Source organism: Oncorhynchus gorbuscha, linkage group LG04 (assembly GCF_021184085.1).
Source record: "Oncorhynchus gorbuscha isolate QuinsamMale2020 ecotype Even-year linkage group LG04, OgorEven_v1.0, whole genome shotgun sequence".
NCBI classification, from domain to species: Eukaryota; Metazoa; Chordata; class Actinopteri; order Salmoniformes; family Salmonidae; genus Oncorhynchus; species Oncorhynchus gorbuscha.
The window spans coordinates 26,492,420-26,511,121 of NC_060176.1; the positions used below are offsets into that span (position 1 = coordinate 26,492,420).

Here is an 18,702-nt window from a genome sequence, read left to right on the forward strand (position 1 = left end):
GAGTGCAACATGAGACCAACAGTGAAATTCACTTATATTATTTAATGCAGATACACTCTAGGAACGACCGAGGGGCAATATAAGTGTAATCTAAATAACATTTGATGCTGGAGGATGACCTTGACCTGTTAGACGACACAGACCACAGCACCCTGTCCCTACATGCTGATCCTGGGCCCTGTTGCATAAAACATCTTAAGTGATCTGGCACAAGACACGATTTAGAAACAATTGTGTACGAAAGTCCAGAGAGGACATATGAATAAAAATAATTCCCTCGTTATCGAGATCACAACTTATTTATCCCATGATCACGACACAACAAAAGTTGTTTTGTCGAGATCACGAGAAACTCTATAAATAGGAGTGGACGTAATGATGATAGATTGTCAGTATGGCTGGGCGGCAGGATCCACAGTGGATCGGCGCATGCGTTTTTATTGATTGTTACAATAAGGGATGGTACATTTCATGCTAACATCATGCTTTCGTTTGTGTTTGGCGCTCATGATCAGTTTATAAGTTAGAACGTTAGCAAGCTAAATGTTCCTTACCTTGACCAAAGAGCTTCTGAGCTCGTGGGGTATTTAAGCCCTGAATGATGCCTGACAGGCAGCCCTGTCTCCCAGGCCGAGTGCCACCCCAAAGACCACAGCCAATCGCATGCAAGCAACAACGCAGATAACTTGGCTAGTCTTGTGAGGGAGTGAGCTACCTAGGTAGTCTTGTTAGCTAGCTAGTATCTCGGGCTTTGTAGTAGTCATTATTATTATTTTTTTAAATTACCCCCTTTTCTCTCCCCGATTTTGTCTCATCGCTGTAACTTACCCAACGGGCTTGTGAGGCGAAGGTCGAGTCATGCGTCCTCCCGCCAAACTGAGCTTCTTAACACCCACCCACTTAACCCGGAAGCCAGCTGCACCAATGTGTCGGAGGAAACACTGTTCAACTGGTGACCGAGGTCAGGCTCCCGGCCCGCCACAAGGAGTCGCTAGAGCATGATGAGCCAAGTAAAGCCCCCCTGGTCAAACCCTCCCCTAACCCGGACGACACTGGGCCAATTGTGTGCCTCCCTATGGGACTTCCGATCACGACCGTTTGTGACAGCCCGGGATCGAACCCGGGTCCCCTAGGGAGGCCCAGTAATATTATTTCTGACACCTTTATCGGAGTCCCACAGTTCTTACCTTTCTACGTAATGAGGGTAGTATACAAGATTATGCATAATTTAGAAAATGCCACCAGAGAGGGTCAGAGTTTAACAGGTTAAGGGGGTTTTGTGGTAGTTTGAAGGTATGTACTGCAGAAATAGTATCTGGTTACCATGGAGAAGAGCTGATTCACTGACTGAACATCTCATCAAAGAGCTCACATTTATTTTGTGAGCTAGCAAAATAGAACTTCTACAATCAAGACAGGATAGCCAAATTGCTTCAGGAGATAATGAACCACGTTTCTTGTGGTAACTTATTTCTCAAATTGTTTCTATTCATTTCTACTAGCTGTATAGCTATGTATTGTGCATCTTTCATTGTTTAATAATAATAATAAATAATAATATATGCCATTTAGCAGACGCTTTTATCCAAAGCGACTTACAGTCATGTGTGCATACATTCTACGATAACAACATTAGACCATAACAACATTAGACCATTAGACCATAACAGCATTAGACCATTAGATCATAACAACATTAGATCATAACAACATTAGATCATAACAACATTAGACCATTAGATCATAACAACATTAGACCATAACAACATTAGACCATTAGACCATAACAACATTAGACAATTAGATCATAACAACATTAGATCGTAACAACATTAGATCATAACAGCATTAGACCATTAGATCATAACAGCATTAGACCATTAGACCATAACAACATTAGACCATAACAACATTAGACCATAACAACATTAGACCATTAGACCATAACAACATTAGACCATAACAACATTAGATCATAACAACATTAGACCATTAGACCATAACAGCATTAGACCATTAGATCATAACAACATTAGATCATAACAACATTAGACCATAACAACATTAGACCATTAGATCATAACAACATTAGACCATAACAACATTAGACCATTAGACCATAACAACATTAGACAATTAGATCATAACAACATTAGATCGTAACAACATTAGATCATAACAGCATTAGACCATTAGATCATAACAGCATTAGACCATTAGACCATAACAACATTAGACCATAACAACATTAGACCATTAGACCATAACAACATTAGACCATAACAACATTAGATCATAACAACATTTAGCTAGGTAGCTTAGCAGGTTGATGTTCTCTTATTGTAACCTGGGCAGATAAATGCAACATTCACCTTCACAAATGCGGTTTACATTGATATCCACACTGAAGGAAGCACCTTTAACTTTTTAACTTAATTTTAGGTGGACTTCACCTTAAAATGTGTTCTGCACCTGATTCAAGTTGAGGAAACTTTAAGGGAAAAGATCAGGGGAAAAATAAACTTAAGGGGTTTGATGCAACCGACCCCTGGGCCTTAATGGCACTGATTTCTTTGGCAAAACTCAGGCAGCAAATATAGCATTGTGATGTCACGTGTGCTCCCTCTCCGGCCTGTAGGTCACCAGGCTGCTCGTTATGGCGCACACCTGTCACCATCGTTATGCGCACCTGCGTGTCATCAGACTCACCTGGACTCCATCACTTCCCTGAATACCTTCCCTATACATGTCACTCCCTTTGGTTCCTTCCCCAGGCGTCATTGTTTCTGTTTCATGTCTGTTTCTTGTTTTTGTATTATGTCCTGTTTATTTGATTAAAACACTCAAGTCTCTGAACTTGCTTCCCGACTATCAGCGCACATCGTTACAATTGAGATCACAGCATAGCTGTGACTAGTAACGGGCTATGCAATATTTCATAAGGGCTTTGTAATGGGACTTACCTTTTCCTGTCAGCATTGTTTTAAATGAATAATTTGCATAATGAATTTCAATCATTTATGAGGCCGAACTGACTTTTTCTCTGTTCTAATAATGAGACTCAGAATTAAGATAAGAAGATATATTAAATGTAGTCTTCCATCATGGTTTTGCCTCTAAGTATTGTTTAATTTAAGATGTTGTTTTACCCGTTATTGTCTCATCAGATCTTGTATGAAGAATGGGCAAGCTACAGTGTCTTCTACAAGTACCAACCAATTGGGTTAATCAGGTGAGAGAATCCTGCTCTAAACTCTTAAGACATGATAATGCAGAGACTATATGCTCTACTGTATTGTAGCAATCAAAAAGACAAAGCATTATATCATTGGCTTGGCTTCAGTTAATCACCATATCTGAACTCATTCCTGATGTATGTACTCAGTGCTGCTTTCCTTCCTCTCATGCAGGAAGTACTTTGGGGAGAAGATTGGCCTGTACTTTGCCTGGCTGGGGGTTTACACCCAGATGCTGATCCCTGCTGCCATAGTGGGGGTCATAGTGTTCCTGTACGGTTGTGCCACTGTGGACAATGACATTCCCAGGTATAATGATATCTTACAACTACAGTTAAATCCACAACTACACTTGCGTGGTTCGATTTCTAACGGCATGGAAGCACAAGTGATGGTTTATCAATAACCCAAGAGCTGCTGAACACAGTACTGTACAGACATGCTGTGATTTGTTATTTGCTTTTCATTTTGAGTCTGTGCGTTCTTGGTGTCCCCCCCCCCCCATGTATCTACAAGCGATAAAGTTGATCACATTTCTGTAAAGGTGTGGGCAGAATGTTTTTGCAGTAGGTTTTTTTTTTCATGCTGCCTATACCTAGTGCCAAACACTAGCCGCACAATCTACAAGATTGATTGTGTATTGAACAGTTTAAAAGTAAATGCTGCCTACAGCCAACACTTCTAATCAAAATACGAATTGCCGTTCAATGTTTTGTTCATCAGTACATGGTTGTGTTTCTGTCTCCTACCTTGGTGTCGGCTCTGAGATTTAAACAGGCCATTGTGTTGCGCTCCGATTGCACAGCAATACTGTAGCCTACCCATACTGTCATAGGCTACCGGTCTATTTACTTTCGAGCATGGTTGGCTATTAAATGAGCGACGGAATGGTAGCCTAATATTTGTTGTGTATCAGTAAATAAATGCTGCTATGCCATCTTCTTACCAATGGCAAATGCACCTGTTTTATCACTAGACCTATGTTTTTATTAGCCTACTAGAATTACTGTTCATCATCCACCTCCATTTCCCAAAATGACAGTGTTTGCTTGCAATACAGTTGATCAACCACTAGAAGTTGCGCGTGCGAGATTTGCGTGGAGATACCCACACTTTCCCGTCAAGTTCAACATTTGATAAATACCAACCTTTTGCGGGAACTGGCGCATGCAAGGTTTAGTCTTTTTTTTAAACATTCTTTAATTCCTGGTTGCTTTTGGACTCTATAGCCTCTCAAACTGGTAATTTAGTTTATGCTGACCATTCTGGTTAGATCTCTTTTTACTGAGGCTTTCCACTAACGTTCTTCTCCCACACGCAGCATGGAGATTTGTGATCCGAGAAACAACATCACCATGTGCCCACTGTGTGACCGCGCTTGCAGCTACTGGAAGCTGAAGACTGCATGCGGCACGGCCAGGGCCAGCCATCTTTTTGACAACCCGGCCACCGTCTTCTTCTCCATCTTCATGGCCCTCTGGGGTGAGCCTTCCCTCCCGTGTTCTCTCCCTCATCTTCTGCCAATACAACAATGCCATCTGCTACAGACCACAGGACCAGGCCTGTAGAGCAACCTGGTCTCAGTCACCCTACTTTCGTTTATGACTTAAATAACCATCTGTCTTGTGTAACCATACCAAACATAACATAATAATTTGTGTCCCGGATTTCCATTTACTATGTTACGTCTAGTCTATGAGACCAGGAAGTACAGGAGCCATGGGAGACCAGTGTCAGTTGCCATTAGAAGACAGTCCTTTTGAGTTAAATGGTGATAATGGTTTGGATTGTAGGTTCCTATATTTGGAGGAGATAAGATCGTGACCTGTTTGAGTTTCAGAGATGTTGATCTTTTTGACTATATTGATAAAGTATAAACCCTGGTCCCTGGTTCTTTTTCGTACTGTACTCATTAAGCAGGGGTGGCTATAAAAAATATTGTGGCAATTCTGATACTGTTCATTGCAAAATGCGATGATTTTGTCCAATTTGTCACATAGGCTGAGGGAAAAAAGTTTGCCACGTGGCTTGATTGAGCCATATTATGCGGTAAATGTGCTGTGATTGGTTGAAATTGTGAGTCCCCTTTGTTATGCGGTGATAGGTCAGTTTTAATGACACATTACTGCAATGAGTTGACTGTTTTAAGTGGTAATAGTGCAGTAATTGGTCAAATTGGCAAGCCCTTGCATAATAGTTTTGAAAACCAAACCTTAGGCAGTAACTAGACCTAGGGTCTGATTTCCATGTTGGACTCTTTTGGCAGAGCAGGGGCATTCAACCAGGGGTCCGTGGGGGTACTGCAGGGATCTGCATTTTTTCCAAATGTATTGCTAGCACCAACAGAATAAAGGAATTTTGAATTACATACCTATAGTCGAAAATAGGACAATATCTTATATCTAATGGTGTCAACTTTATTTCTCAACTCCTAATGTTGAGCAAATAACACTCATTGGAGCCAATTACACTAACTGGAGTATCTGACAGACTTTAAAAAATCATCTGCGAATAGACTACAGTGTGGCTGCTGGTAAGCTTTCTTGACTTGGATATACATTGTTGCCAACACATGGCTAACCTTTGTCTAAACAGCTGCTCTTAGGAGTTCTGAGTTACCTTTCCAGCTCATGGGCTATGTTAGTTTACACTGCCTCTTCCAATTATGTTGGGAGATCAAAATAATGAATAACTAACTATCTACCAAATCTATACATTTTAATATATTGATATTTTTTTCTCCTTGCTATATTATTATTTTTTGCTAATGTATGATGGGGGTCCCCGGGCCTCCGGTTTGCCTGGGAGGGGGTCCCCGGGCCTCCGGTTTGCCTGGGAGGGGGTCCCCGGGCCTCCGGTTTGCCTGGGAGGGGGTCCCCGGGCCTCCGGTTTGCCTGGGAGGGGGTCCCCGGGCCTCCGGTTTGCCTGGGAGGGGGTCCCCGGGCCTCCGGTTTGCCTGGGAGGGGGTCCCCGGGGCTCCGGTTTGCCTGGGAGGGGGTCCCCGGGCCTCCGGTTTGCCTGGGAGGGGGTCCCCGGGCCTCCGGTTTGCCTGGGAGGGGGTCCCCGGGCCTCCGGTTTGCCTGGGAGGGGATCCCCGGGCCTCCGGTTTGCCTGGGAGGGGATCCCCGGGCCTCCGGTTTGCCTGGGAGGGGATCCCCGGGCCTCCGGTTTGTCTGGGAGGGGATCACCGGTCCTCCGGTTTGCCTGGGAGGGGATCACCGGGCCTCCGGTTTGCCTGGGAGGGGATCACCGGGCCTCCGGTTTGCCTGGGAGGGGATCCCCGGGCCTCCGGTTTGCCTGGGAGGGGATCCCCGGGCCTCCGGTTTGCCTGGGAGGGGATCCCCGGGCCTCCGGTTTGCCTGGGAGGGGATCCCCGGGCCTCCGGTTTGCCTGGGAGGGGGTCCCCGGGCCTCCGGTTTGCCTGGGAGGGGATCTCTGGGCAAGAAAAGGTTGAATACCCCGGCATAGAGGAACTTCAACATTGCCGACGTCAGTCAGTACACTTTAATAAAATACAAAATAGTAGCTAGCAAGATGGAGATCAGAGGTTATTTTTAATGAGTGCATTTCACAAGTGGCTAGTTTTACATCAATTACCTTTCTAAAACCACTGCAAAGGTTTTGCCTTCAAAATTTTGGTTTGAATCGTGACGTCCTGGCATGTCTGCCTCGTGATATGTTGGTTGAGTTTTCTGTCTGAATAGGACCCACCCTGGATAGAGTAGTGATGTAGGCAGAGATGTAGTTCCTCTATGCCAAAAGAGTCCATCGTTGAAGCCAGACCCAGGTCACTGCTGCCTAGTGTCTGGTTTTCGAGGCTATGCATAATATGCTGGCTATTGTTGATTTTGCAAAAACGAATTTTGATCGCAAAATCCTGGAGGGACTGATTTTAAGGATGGGTTGTGTTTTGTTTCTCAGCTACCATGTTCATGGAGCACTGGAAGAGAAGGCAAATGAGACTCAATTACATCTGGGATTTGACTGGCTTTGAAGAGGAAGAGGTGAGCCTATGCCTTTGTTTTGGACCTGTTTGGCCAATTTGGACATGAACGTCTAATACAATGAGATATTATTTAATCATGTTGTTTCTTAATCATGTTTTTTCTTAATCATGTTTTTTATGTTTTATATTATGGTGGTTCCTGACGCAGGCACACAAGGTTTGAAATTGATTGATTTTATTTATTAACTTAATTTTCTTGCAGCTTTCTCTACAGCTGCTGTTACTCAATACTAACCAACTTCCCCTGACAAGGTTTATATCACTCTCCCTCACTCTGACATTCTTATCTATGTCAGACAGAATTCATGGTATGTTACTTGTAAAAAAAATAATTAAAAAAATAAGGCATTGTTTATATGACCCCCTTTCAAACAGTCCCTTATTTGCCACTTTGAGGGGTGAGGGGTGGGAGGAGCCTAGTGGCAATCTGGCCATCTTTTCAAGTTTCAAAGTTTATTCGCCACATCCACAGGATACAACGGATGTAAAACAATACAGTGGCATGCTTAGTTGTGAGCTCTTTCCCAACAGTGTAGTGATATGAAATAACCAATAAAAACCCAAGAAATATGAGATAAGATCAAGACAATACCGCAACAATGACTAGGTCTTGAGACGGAATGTAATGTACCACGTTTTAGCCCCACCCCTTTTTAAATATAAAGAAGTGGCAGTGTAAAGAAGGCGTCTTTTTGTCTAGATATAGAAGGAATATCTGTTCTCTCTCTTTTTGTCTAGATATAGAAGGAATATCTGTTCTCTCTCTTTTTGTCTCGCTCTTTCTCACTAAGGTGCTTCTTAATATCCCCTGTCCTTTAAAAAAAAAAGAAGTTTAGTCACTAGGCAACACCTACTGATGTTAGCAGAGTTGACAGTTGTTTCCCTCATACCTGCCTTTACCACCAGGGTGTCTGGTAAACTGTGCTTCATGACTGCCTGCCCCGGTTCTCCCTCGGCTCTTTGCATGTCAGAGATGGTTAAAAGACACTTGCTTAGCCTTCTCCGTTTCTGTCTGCTCGCACAGTTATGGGCTTGTCTCTGTTTAATATCAAATGACTGCAATGACTGTTTAAGTTTACCGGTAGATGGGGTAAGGTTGTTAAGTAGACCGGCAAGATAGTGAATATAACCCGTAAAGGTATTCTAGTAGGTGTCCTTATCAAAATGAGGGTGAAGTAAACATTTCCAAATGCATGAATGCCAATCTCATTTTTGAAAGCCTGCATCCCCTCTAACAGATACTGTACTCCTAACATTGTTCTGTCACACATTTCCTCCTGTATGCTGGAAATGTTGGTGGTGTACCCGAACCGCACTGAGCTGAAACACTTAGCAGATGACCAAGTTGTTTTTGTTGTTGTGTGGGTGTTGCTATGTTCTTGACGACTGGTAAAAACGCCATTTGACCTGTTAGTTCCTCCGTTTTGAGTAAAATGTGTTGATACCGCTAAGGTGATACCGCTGGACGAGCGTGTATATTAATGTGCATCTGTCCCCGCAGGGCCACCATAGGGCTGAGTATGAGATCCAAGTCATGGAGAAGACCCTGAAGAAACAAGATATGTCTCCCAAGGTAGGCCTTTTTCCTATCACTCATGTGCCTCTTGGTGGGCTGTCAAACAACATACCGTAAATATTATTCCATTATTTATTTCATTCTGTGTATGCATCCATGCATAGAATAGATTAATTGTTGAAGATTATTTATGGTGTTCAGTGTTTCTCTCTCTCTGTTATTTTGCTGCATCAAGTGTCTGTTGCGCTGGTGCTCTTGACTTATAGTGTCAGCGATGGGGACTGGGACCATCCTAATGGAAGCACCACAGACTGCTTCTCCCCTCTCTTTTGTCTCTGGGCGACATTTCCTATTCGCGAACACATATGCGCTATGAGTAAAGGCACCGTTACGTAACACATGGCGTCTGTCGCCTCCCACTTTTTGTTCTCTCGTGAACTCCACCGTTGTAAAGTTATCGACGTAGTCACAGTCCAGAAATGTATTCAATGTCACCGAAGAATGCCAATCTAAAGTTGGACTCCTATATAGATGACCTCAATTCTACTGCCACTGTCTCCACATGCACGTCTCATCTTCTCCTAGGCTCTAAAATATCATGTATCCTGGAGTTGTCCACAACCCGTAACACCACCCTCAGGTACTCCTATCAGCTATTTTATTAGTCTTAGATGCTCTGCAGTCTATAGTAAGCTGAACAACCTTCACTGTGTCTGTTTATTGCTGCACAACAATAGTTAGCACATGTTGGATGTCAACACATGCCAGGGTGGTTGTTTATGTCTGGCTTCCTCTGAACTGCAGCTCGTGCATATCAGCTCCTTTCTCATCGGACCACGAAGGGGTCATTACATTCCCTTGCTCATCTGGAACCGCGGTCTGAAGTCGCTGACCCTCTTTTTATTTTTTTTAATTTTTTTTAGACACGTTGAGATGCGGTTTGACTGCACAGTTTCGTGTCCAGGAGCTCAGATCATGTGTGCTTGGCTGGATCGGCATCAGTCCGCTCGGGGCGAGAGTCGCTCGGACTTGTTTGGAAATGGCTGTCAGCATAAGCAATCACGGCTGAGGGCACATTGCTGTCAGGTCGTTGTTTAGGTTTGCTCCTATTTCTCACCCGGTTGTGTGTTAATTACTCTGTTTCAGGATAAAAAAGTGAAACTGACATGTACAGACCGTGCACCAGCATATATGATGGGACTTTTCATAATGCTTTTTATGGTAAGTTGATGTGCCCAGAGCCCACACAGCATGTTAGTCTGCGGTATTAGATCCAGGGACGTCACTAGGATCAGGCTTTCAGGGATTTAGCCTTGAATGATTTTGGGTTAGCCTCAAGGCTTTCAGGGATTTAGCCTTGAATGATTTTGGGTTAGCCCCAAGGCTTTTGCGCTGCTGCGATGGTGTTACATTTTGGTTGTTGTTTTAAAGTCAACTGAATGCGTCGCTTAGTTCGTAGAGCCGGGGGTTACGTGAATTTTCCCAAAGTCATCCAAGCGTGATAATAAAAAGGAAAGCAATGGCCGTGTGTGGTCAACTAGATGGTCATTTCAGCACCATTGAGACAAGCACAGGAACTCGTCTTGATCAATCAATGTCTGTTTTTTGTTTTCACTGAATCTTCATTTGTATATTTGGTGATACAATTAGGCCGGGAAACTTGAGCTAAGTTGAAGTGAGTGCTCTTGATCATTAGTCTAGCAGTTGAAAGTAATGCAGATCTTCTGGACACACACACACACACACAATTAGGCCTACAGGTAACTGCCAAAATAATGGAAACACTTGAGTAAATGAGGGATACAAAGTATTTTGAAAGCAGCTGTGGACAAGTCCGGTCCTGGAGTGTCCTGACAAAAGGAAACAAAAATATTTAGGTTGACTTCACCCAGTGTCCAGAAAAATGAATTTGCATGGTATGCTAATATGTGCATGTTTACTTAGAGATATCCTAATTTGCATATTTCAGAAACATTTTAATACAAAAAGTATTTAATTTGTGTTTACATTCAACTGGTAAAAGTTGATTTGTGATATGATCAAGATAAAAAAAAATGTATACCTTTTTTATTAGGGCGTGGTGCCTGGCCTTAAACAGCTCATGAAGTCAAAGGTTTTCTTCTCTCGTTTCCTCTGCAGATTGGTGTGACCTTTGCTGTAGTGTTCGGGGTCATCCTGTACAGAATCTCCATCAGGGCTGCCTTACACATGAGCTCCAATCCCACGGCTCGCTCCAACATCCGGGCAACTGTCAAGGGCACCGCTGCTGTCATCAACCTGGTGATTATCATCATCATGGATGAGGTCTACGGTGCCGTAGCTCGCTGGCTCACTCTTCTTGGTTAGTCGCTCAAATATGAAAAGGATGCTGTGATCACACAACTGTACCATATTAGCAAAGCTCTCCCTGTATTAGACCCTACAGTCTGTCTGGGAGTGCTACCTGTGTTGACTGTATTTACTACATATTTACTGTATTAAACTACATTTTTAACTACTTTTTGGTGTTGGCAACAAAAGCTACAGCTCTGGATGATAACCCCCTTGACCACTGAAACCTCTTCAGTTCTTCATCAGTCAAGTGATATAAACTCATTGTGTTTTTATTCTCAGAGGTGCCCAAGACTGACAAGAGTTTTGAAGAGAGGCTGATAATCAAGACCTTTGTTCTGAAGTTTGCCAATGCATTCTCCCCCATCGTCTACCTGGCCTTCTTCAGGGGCAGGTTGAACTCTCCTCTACTCTATTTGACTAATAAGCTTCTCCACAACTCAAACATCTTAACAGATATTCGACCATAGATACACTTTCACCATGAAACCTGATTTTGTGTTTAATCACTTGTTTTGTAGTGTTATTTATGCCTCTTAAGGATGGTGGCCAATGACAATGAACCTTTTTCAACCTGTATGTCCACAGAATGGTTGGGCGTCCTGGGGACTATGTGTATGTTATCGGGTCATACAGGATGGAGGAGGTAAACAAAGATGAACACAGTTGATTATCTTTAAACATTGACCAGAGTGCCTTTTTACATGTTGACCAAAATAAGTGCTAATGATTCAATGCTGGATAATTAATGGAAATATTACCATATGCTGTAATGGTTATAACCCTCCCTTATTTACAAAGTAACAGGGGCAAGATCCAGTGTAGGTAACCCAGGGCAGTTGTGTAGGTTCCAGGCCGGGTGCCCTTGAGCCCTATCCTAAAGACTGGTTGCTTTGTAGATCAAATCAAAGCTAGCCGACCTTCAAACCTGTTAGATTGAGATTACCTCTTATCTGTGTGTCTGACGGGGTTGACTGCTGTCTTGTCTGCACACCAGTGTGCCCACGCAGGTTGCCTGATGGAGCTGTGTATTCAGCTCTGCATCACCATGCTTGGCAAACAGCTCATCCAGAACAACCTGTTTGAAATCGGCATCCCGTAAGTACAGTAGAGAGCAGGCACCATTCTGTCTGGATGAAACTAGGACATAATCACACACCCACTCTCTCACACATGCAGGCACACACACACACACCCAAGCACTAAAAGAAAGATGCTCAGGGCTAGACTCCTATTACTACCATTTCTTTTCTCTGCTCAAAACAGTAAAATAAAGAAGCTGATCAGGCGTCGGAAGTCTGACATGGACTCTCAGCAGCAGGAGGACTATAACATGACCCTCGAGCGTCATGAGAAGGACCACTTCCTGGGTCCCTTTGTGGGCCTCAGCCCAGAGTACATGGAGATGAGTGAGTCATATGTCAGTCTGTCCAGTAAAGCTCCTGACAGCTTACTGAGGATCAGCCGCCCTCAGCCCACCCTATACCAAATGCCCGTTATCACACGAGACAGAAGGGAAATGAACTACTGCAGTGTGCCGTGAGTAGAGATTTGGAGCAAAGGAACATGGAGATTGTAGATATACTATTTAATTCTAGGGGGTGTGATAAGCATGTCTGATTGGATTTTCCCTTTTAAGGTCAACCAATTACTGCCGATGAATTACTTCTAATTCATACTTCTAATGTACTGTGCACTACATACATAATTGGTCAATTATTTTAAGCTTTTAAGCTCTTGCTATTGAGGTCAGGTCTTTGTGTGTGTTTGTGCAGGGACGACACAACCATGTTTGTATGAAATTGGCAACTTCTATAAATGTCACTGATTACGGCGTAAAGAGCGGTGTTACCGAGGATAACATTTTCTTGCTTGCTAATTCCAGTAATCACTTTATCGACGGCATAGCTTGACATTTGATTTAATGATGAGAAATGTTGCCTCATGCCGCTCACGGTATTAGAGCCTGATTAGTTGTAAAACCGCCGATGTGGAACCCTTTCTAAAAATGCATATTCTCTGCTTGAGATCATCTTTAGTGGAGAAGCAGAGAACTGTTTTGTCTATGATGCCCACGTAATCAACGCAAGTGGATTTAGTTGACCTGATTTTACTTTAGTCCTTAGATGTCTTTATCAGTGGCTTCTTTCATAATTGCAGCATCCGACTGAATAACTGGACATTCTCAAAAGCATGTTCATTGAAAAGACACATTGTGTGTGTGGGGGGGGGGGGGGGCTCTAACGTCCGTACATCTGTGCCATAACATACTGATACTACTATATTACTTACTGTATACCAGGAGCATTGGGCCAGTAACCGAAAGGTTGCTGGATCGAATCCTCGAGCTGACAAGGGAAACATTTGTTCTGCCCCAGTTATTAACCCACTGTTCCCCAGGCGCCGATGACGTGGATGTCGATTTTTAAGGCAGCCCCCCCCGCACCTCTCAGATTCAGAGGGGTTAAATGCGGACGACACGTTTCAATCGAATGCATTCCGTTGTACAACTGAATGGGGTATCCCACTTTCCCTTCTTTTTCCCACACCATAAGAGATCTTACTGCTCACTATCCGTGCAGTGGATAAACCTTGAATAATTACTCTATGGAATTCATTCACAGTATTTTGAACTAAAGTGTTTATAAATGCAGTTCCATACCCTGATACACAGAAGCCATAAAGAAGGATTATGGTAATGAATCCAGGGTTAGTTCAATATGTCTAGTTATTAGTTATACTGTACAACTTTATCCACTAGAAATAGTTCATCTCTGGGTAGCAGCTATAGAAGCACAGTCATATTGTTGTAGCATAGCAGTCCTATATACAATGACTCAAAGATTCAGTCCATCTTTAGGTTGGTAGGCATGCCTGTTTTTAAGTGGCTTTTTCCAAGGGTACTCGACTGAAAACCAGCTAGGTTTAATATATGGATGCAGCAGACATGAAACCTGCACACAGGCACAAAAGGCCAGAGTGTTTGTACCCATTCAGAATGTGAAGTGGGCAATTTTTGAATATATTTTGCTGCTTGGATCTCTGGAAGTTTTACCCAGTACATTTCAGTCAAGTTTCTGACTGGCCACCCGGAAAGCGAGTGCAGAAACATGGCGTGTCCTCACTCCACCATCTCATTCATGTTCATCTCTCATATGTTCTCCTTGTAGTTTAATACTGTGTATTTTAAATGTAAACGCAATCTAGCGTAGTCTGGAATTAAGAGCATACTTTTATAGGCTTGTGCTCCTCTTTCCACTTCCCTCTATACTCGTGCTCCAGTTATCTAATCTACCCAGCATGCTTTGTGTTGATTTCCTTGTGGTTATAATGTCCATTTGAATATCTTTTTTTTCTTTTCTTTTTTTAACTTGCAGTCATCCAGTTTGGAATGGTGACCCTGTTTGTGGCCTCCTTTCCCTTGGCACCACTTTTTGCTCTGCTCAACAACATCATCGAGATCCGTCTGGATGCTAAGAAGTTTGTCACAGAGGTCAGGCGGCCCATCGCAGCCAGAGCAAAAGACATTGGTACTGTAGGTTTCCATCTCCACACTTTAACATCACTGGTATATTGATGCTCTAATAAAAGGAACATTTTTACTTAATTGGAGAGTCCTAGACTTTACCCTACACAATAGATACCAAATTGAATTAGATTGCAGGAGTTTCCCATCTGAAAACACAGGTCCCTCACAAATGTTTTGGTCTTGTTTGTGTGATTACATAATTGAGTCAGTCTCTGACTTTGACCAAATACTGTGGCTATTTGGTTTGAATGCAGCACATTTTTAGCCTACAATAATGCAGTAAAATCTAATGATCCTTAAAAGCCCTTATTATATCCATTCAGTATATCAGTGGGATCTCCATTTTATGTTAATGTTTTTCTGGTGGTGCACATTTATGGTGTGACCATTATACATTTTTTTTAGCCAATGAATCAACCATTGCATCTACCATTTAAAAAAAGTAAAATAGGTGCATGTTATGAAGCCTGTTTGTCTACCCAGTTATTGGTGTTTCGGGCATATCTCTATATCTTATTTGTTCTCTCAGGCATCTGGTATAATCTTCTGAGAGGGCTCAGCAAAGTAGCAGTCATTGTAAATGTAAGTGCATACCTTCACATGAACAAAAAACATCTTAAAGTGTTCATTATTTCCAGATCTGTCATCAAGATTATACAATGCTGACATTTTGTCATTTGCATTAGTGGACATTTGAAAATCATTTTGGTCATCACACCACACCCCTCTCCTCTGTCTGCTCTCTCCAGGCGTTTGTGATTTCCTTCACGTCAGACTTCATCCCTCGACTAGTCTACCAGTACATGTACAGCCCTGATGGCTCCATGCACGGCTTTGTCAACCACACTCTGTCCTACTTCAACGTCAGTGACTTCCAGCCTGGCACTGCCCCTCTGCAGCCTATGCACCTGGGGTATGAAGTGCAGATATGCAGGTAAGACAGTTAAAATATTATTGCCCTCCACGATGAAATCGGGAAGTGGACTATGAATCTGTCTCCGTGTGTGTGTACGTCACCACTGGCCCGATTCTTGACTTGGGAGAATAATGTCTTGCCATAGAGGTCTGGCATTTACAAAATTATACTGATTGGCCAGATGATGGTGGTGCTATAAGAAGCAATAGAAAATGACAACTTTGAAAGGTCACGCTCCTCACTCTGTTTGACATAATGTCATGAAATTCGCTACATAGGTCCCTCTCCTCACAAAGAACAAGTTTGCCTCAGCGACCCATAAGATCCACCATGATGGATTTTCCGCCATTTTGAATGTTGTGAAAAACACTAAAAACGCTACTCTGGTACCGAATTATCCATCTGCACGAAAGGTCTCAGTGCAATATTTTACAGACTAGTAATTAAAACAACATGGCCGCTATTGACCAAAGCTAATGATAATTTACCATAGTAACCGGAGTCTTCGACTTGACCCTACACAATAGATACCAAATTGAATTAGATTGCAGGAGTTTCCCATGTGAAAACACAGGTCCCTCACAAATGTGTTGGTCTTTGTTTGTGTGATTACATAATTGAGTCACAGAATCTATGGTAACCTTTGTCATTTATACTTAAATAACTTTTATTTGTTATGTGTCCATGAGTTTATATTAGATAGATTATATGGTTCAAGAGAAAAATAGCCTAATTAATGAAAAAAGCATCTAATCAACAATGGCATTATTTTCAATAAACTCTGCAACTCTTCCAACTATTGACTTTTTTTCACAACTTCCACCAGTTTGACGACAAAACATTGACAACAAATACACTACAAGACCAAAATGTCTAACATTTAATTCCAAGATCATGGGCATTAATATGGAGTTGGTCCCCCCTTTGCTGCTATAACAGCCTAGATGTTGGAAACATCCTAGATGTTGCTGGAGGCACATGCTTCCATTCAGCCACAAGAGCATTAGTGAGGTCGGGCACTGGTGTTGGGCGATTAGGCCTGACTCGCAGTTGGCGTTGCAATTCATCCCAAAGGTGTTCGATGGCATTGAGGTCAGGGCTCTGTGCAGGCCAGTCGATTTCTTCCATGCCGATCTCGACAAACCATTTCTGTATGGACCTCGCTTGTGAACGGGGGCATTGTCATGCTGAAACAGGAAAGGGGATTCCCCAAACTGTTGCCACAAAGTTGGAAGCACAGAATAGTCAAGAATGTCATTGTATGCTGTAGCGTTATGATTTCCCTTCACTAGAACTGAGGGAACTATCCCGACCCATGGAAAACAGCCCGAGTCCATTATACAGTTGGCACTATGCATTCTGGCAGGTAGCGTTTTCCTGGCATCTGCCAAACGCAGATTTGTTTGTCAGACTGCCAGATGGTGAAGCGTGATTCATGACTCCAGAGAACGCGTTTCCACTGCTCCAGAGTTCAATGACGGTGAGCTTTACACCACTCCAGCTGATGCTTGGCATTGCACATGGTGATCTTAGGCTTGTTGGAAATGGAAACCCATTTAATGAAGCTCTGACGAACAGTTATTCTGCTGACATTGCTTACAGAGGCAGTTTGGAACTCAGTAGTGAGTGTTTCTACTGAGGACAAGCAACTTTTATGCATTACGAACTTCGGCGGTCCCGTTCTGTGAGCTTGAGTGGCCTACCACTTTGCGGCTGAGCCGTTGTTGCGCCTAGATGTTTCCACTTCACAATAACACCACTTACAATTGACCGGGGCCGCTCTAGCAGGGCATACATTTGACGAACTGACTTGTTGGAAAGGTGGCATCTTTTGACGGTGCCACGTTGAATGTCACTGAGCTCTTCAGTAAGGCCATTCTACTGCCAATGTTTATCTATGGCGATTGGATGGCTGTGTGCTCGATTTTATACACCTGTTAGCAACGGGTGTGACTGGAATAGCCGGATCCACTAATTTTAAGCGATGTCCACATACGGTCTCCACATACATACCAATGGTATTCACAAAGTTGATGGTTTAGGATGTTTTACAGCTTTGACATTCTATATTATTTCATATATTTTACATGTGATAAGGCCACACAGTGGGCCAAAGATAATTACAGACACCTGAAATGATCTGTCTTGTGATAGATTACATAAAATCCTTGAAAGAAACCAAAATTCTGGTTGTTTAGCTGTAAACTTCACAAGTTTCCAGTAATATATCGTCCCTTTGCAACCATTCTCAAGACTCAACATATGCAATCATATCGACCACACAATGGCACTATAACGGGCACATGTTTTGTTACTTTCAGTAATAGTCTAGGTTGAATTGGGAGAGGATATATGGACTTGCCTGCTTCCCAATATTGATGACTTATGTCATGCAGGGAGAGTTGACTGGGGACAAATGGATTGGTTTCAGTCAGTTCCATCAGTCATCCTAATGAGCCTTCTCCAACTAGCTAGTTTATTCTTGTGGCTAGAAGATTCAGTGAGGATTTAAAACGTGTCTACCTTAGTAGGGACTTGGGAGAGTGTTCAGAATAATTCTATTTTTAGCAGAGTAATAGTTATTTTTTTCTCCCAAAATATAGATGTTAATGCCGTAGTTGTACATTGTGGGTGAAAATCACTCCAATGAATGTGTTTTAGCTGTCACACTGGCGTGATGATATTGGCTACACTATCGAGCTACTTCCCCCAGCAGTGCTCTGCAAGCGGGAGCGAAGGAAACGCTGCCCAATGATTTATATACACCGAACAAAAATCTAAATGCAACATGTAAACTGTTGGTCCCGTGTTTTATGAGCTGAAATAAAAGATCCCAGAAATGTTCCAAAAGCACAAAAAGCGTATTTTGCTCAAATGTTGCAAAAATGTGTTTACATCCCTGTTAGTGAGCATTTCTCCTTTGCCAAGATAATCCATCCACCTGACAGGTCTGGCATATGAAGAAGCTGATTAAACACCATGGTCATTACACAAGTGCACCTTGTGCTGGGGACAATGAAAGGCCACTCTAAAAATTAGCAGTTTTGTCACAACACAATGCCGCAGATGTCTCAAGTTTTGAAGGAGCGTGCAATTGGCATGCTGACTGCAGGAATGTCCATCAAAGCTGTTGCCTGATATTTCAATGTTCATTTCTCTGTTGTTTTA

General features: G+C 42.7%; 1 protein-coding gene across 5 annotated transcripts in view; it reads left to right on the forward strand.

Moving 5' to 3' along the window:
- The window catches only part of LOC124033902 (anoctamin-1-like), a 40,715-nt gene that overhangs the window by 18,244 nt on the left and 3,769 nt on the right, over nt 1–18,702 (forward strand). For 4 of the 5 annotated variants that reach the window (XM_046346312.1, XM_046346310.1, XM_046346311.1 and 1 more), the window contains exons 10-24: nt 3,168–3,232; nt 3,411–3,545; nt 4,558–4,718; nt 7,158–7,240; nt 7,391–7,399; nt 8,744–8,815; nt 9,905–9,979; nt 10,898–11,099; nt 11,372–11,483; nt 11,678–11,735; nt 12,087–12,187; nt 12,356–12,498; nt 14,467–14,619; nt 15,148–15,200; nt 15,368–15,552. In XM_046346312.1, the coding sequence (XP_046202268.1) occupies nt 3,168–3,232; nt 3,411–3,545; nt 4,558–4,718; nt 7,158–7,240; nt 7,391–7,399; nt 8,744–8,815; nt 9,905–9,979; nt 10,898–11,099; nt 11,372–11,483; nt 11,678–11,735; nt 12,087–12,187; nt 12,356–12,498; nt 14,467–14,619; nt 15,148–15,200; nt 15,368–15,552 (1,607 nt within the window). The remainder of the gene's footprint in view (nt 1–3,167; nt 3,233–3,410; nt 3,546–4,557; nt 4,719–7,157; nt 7,241–7,390; nt 7,400–8,743; nt 8,816–9,904; nt 9,980–10,897; nt 11,100–11,371; nt 11,484–11,677; nt 11,736–12,086; nt 12,188–12,355; nt 12,499–14,466; nt 14,620–15,147; nt 15,201–15,367; nt 15,553–18,702) is intronic. The other variant, XM_046346309.1, reaches the window with a different exon arrangement.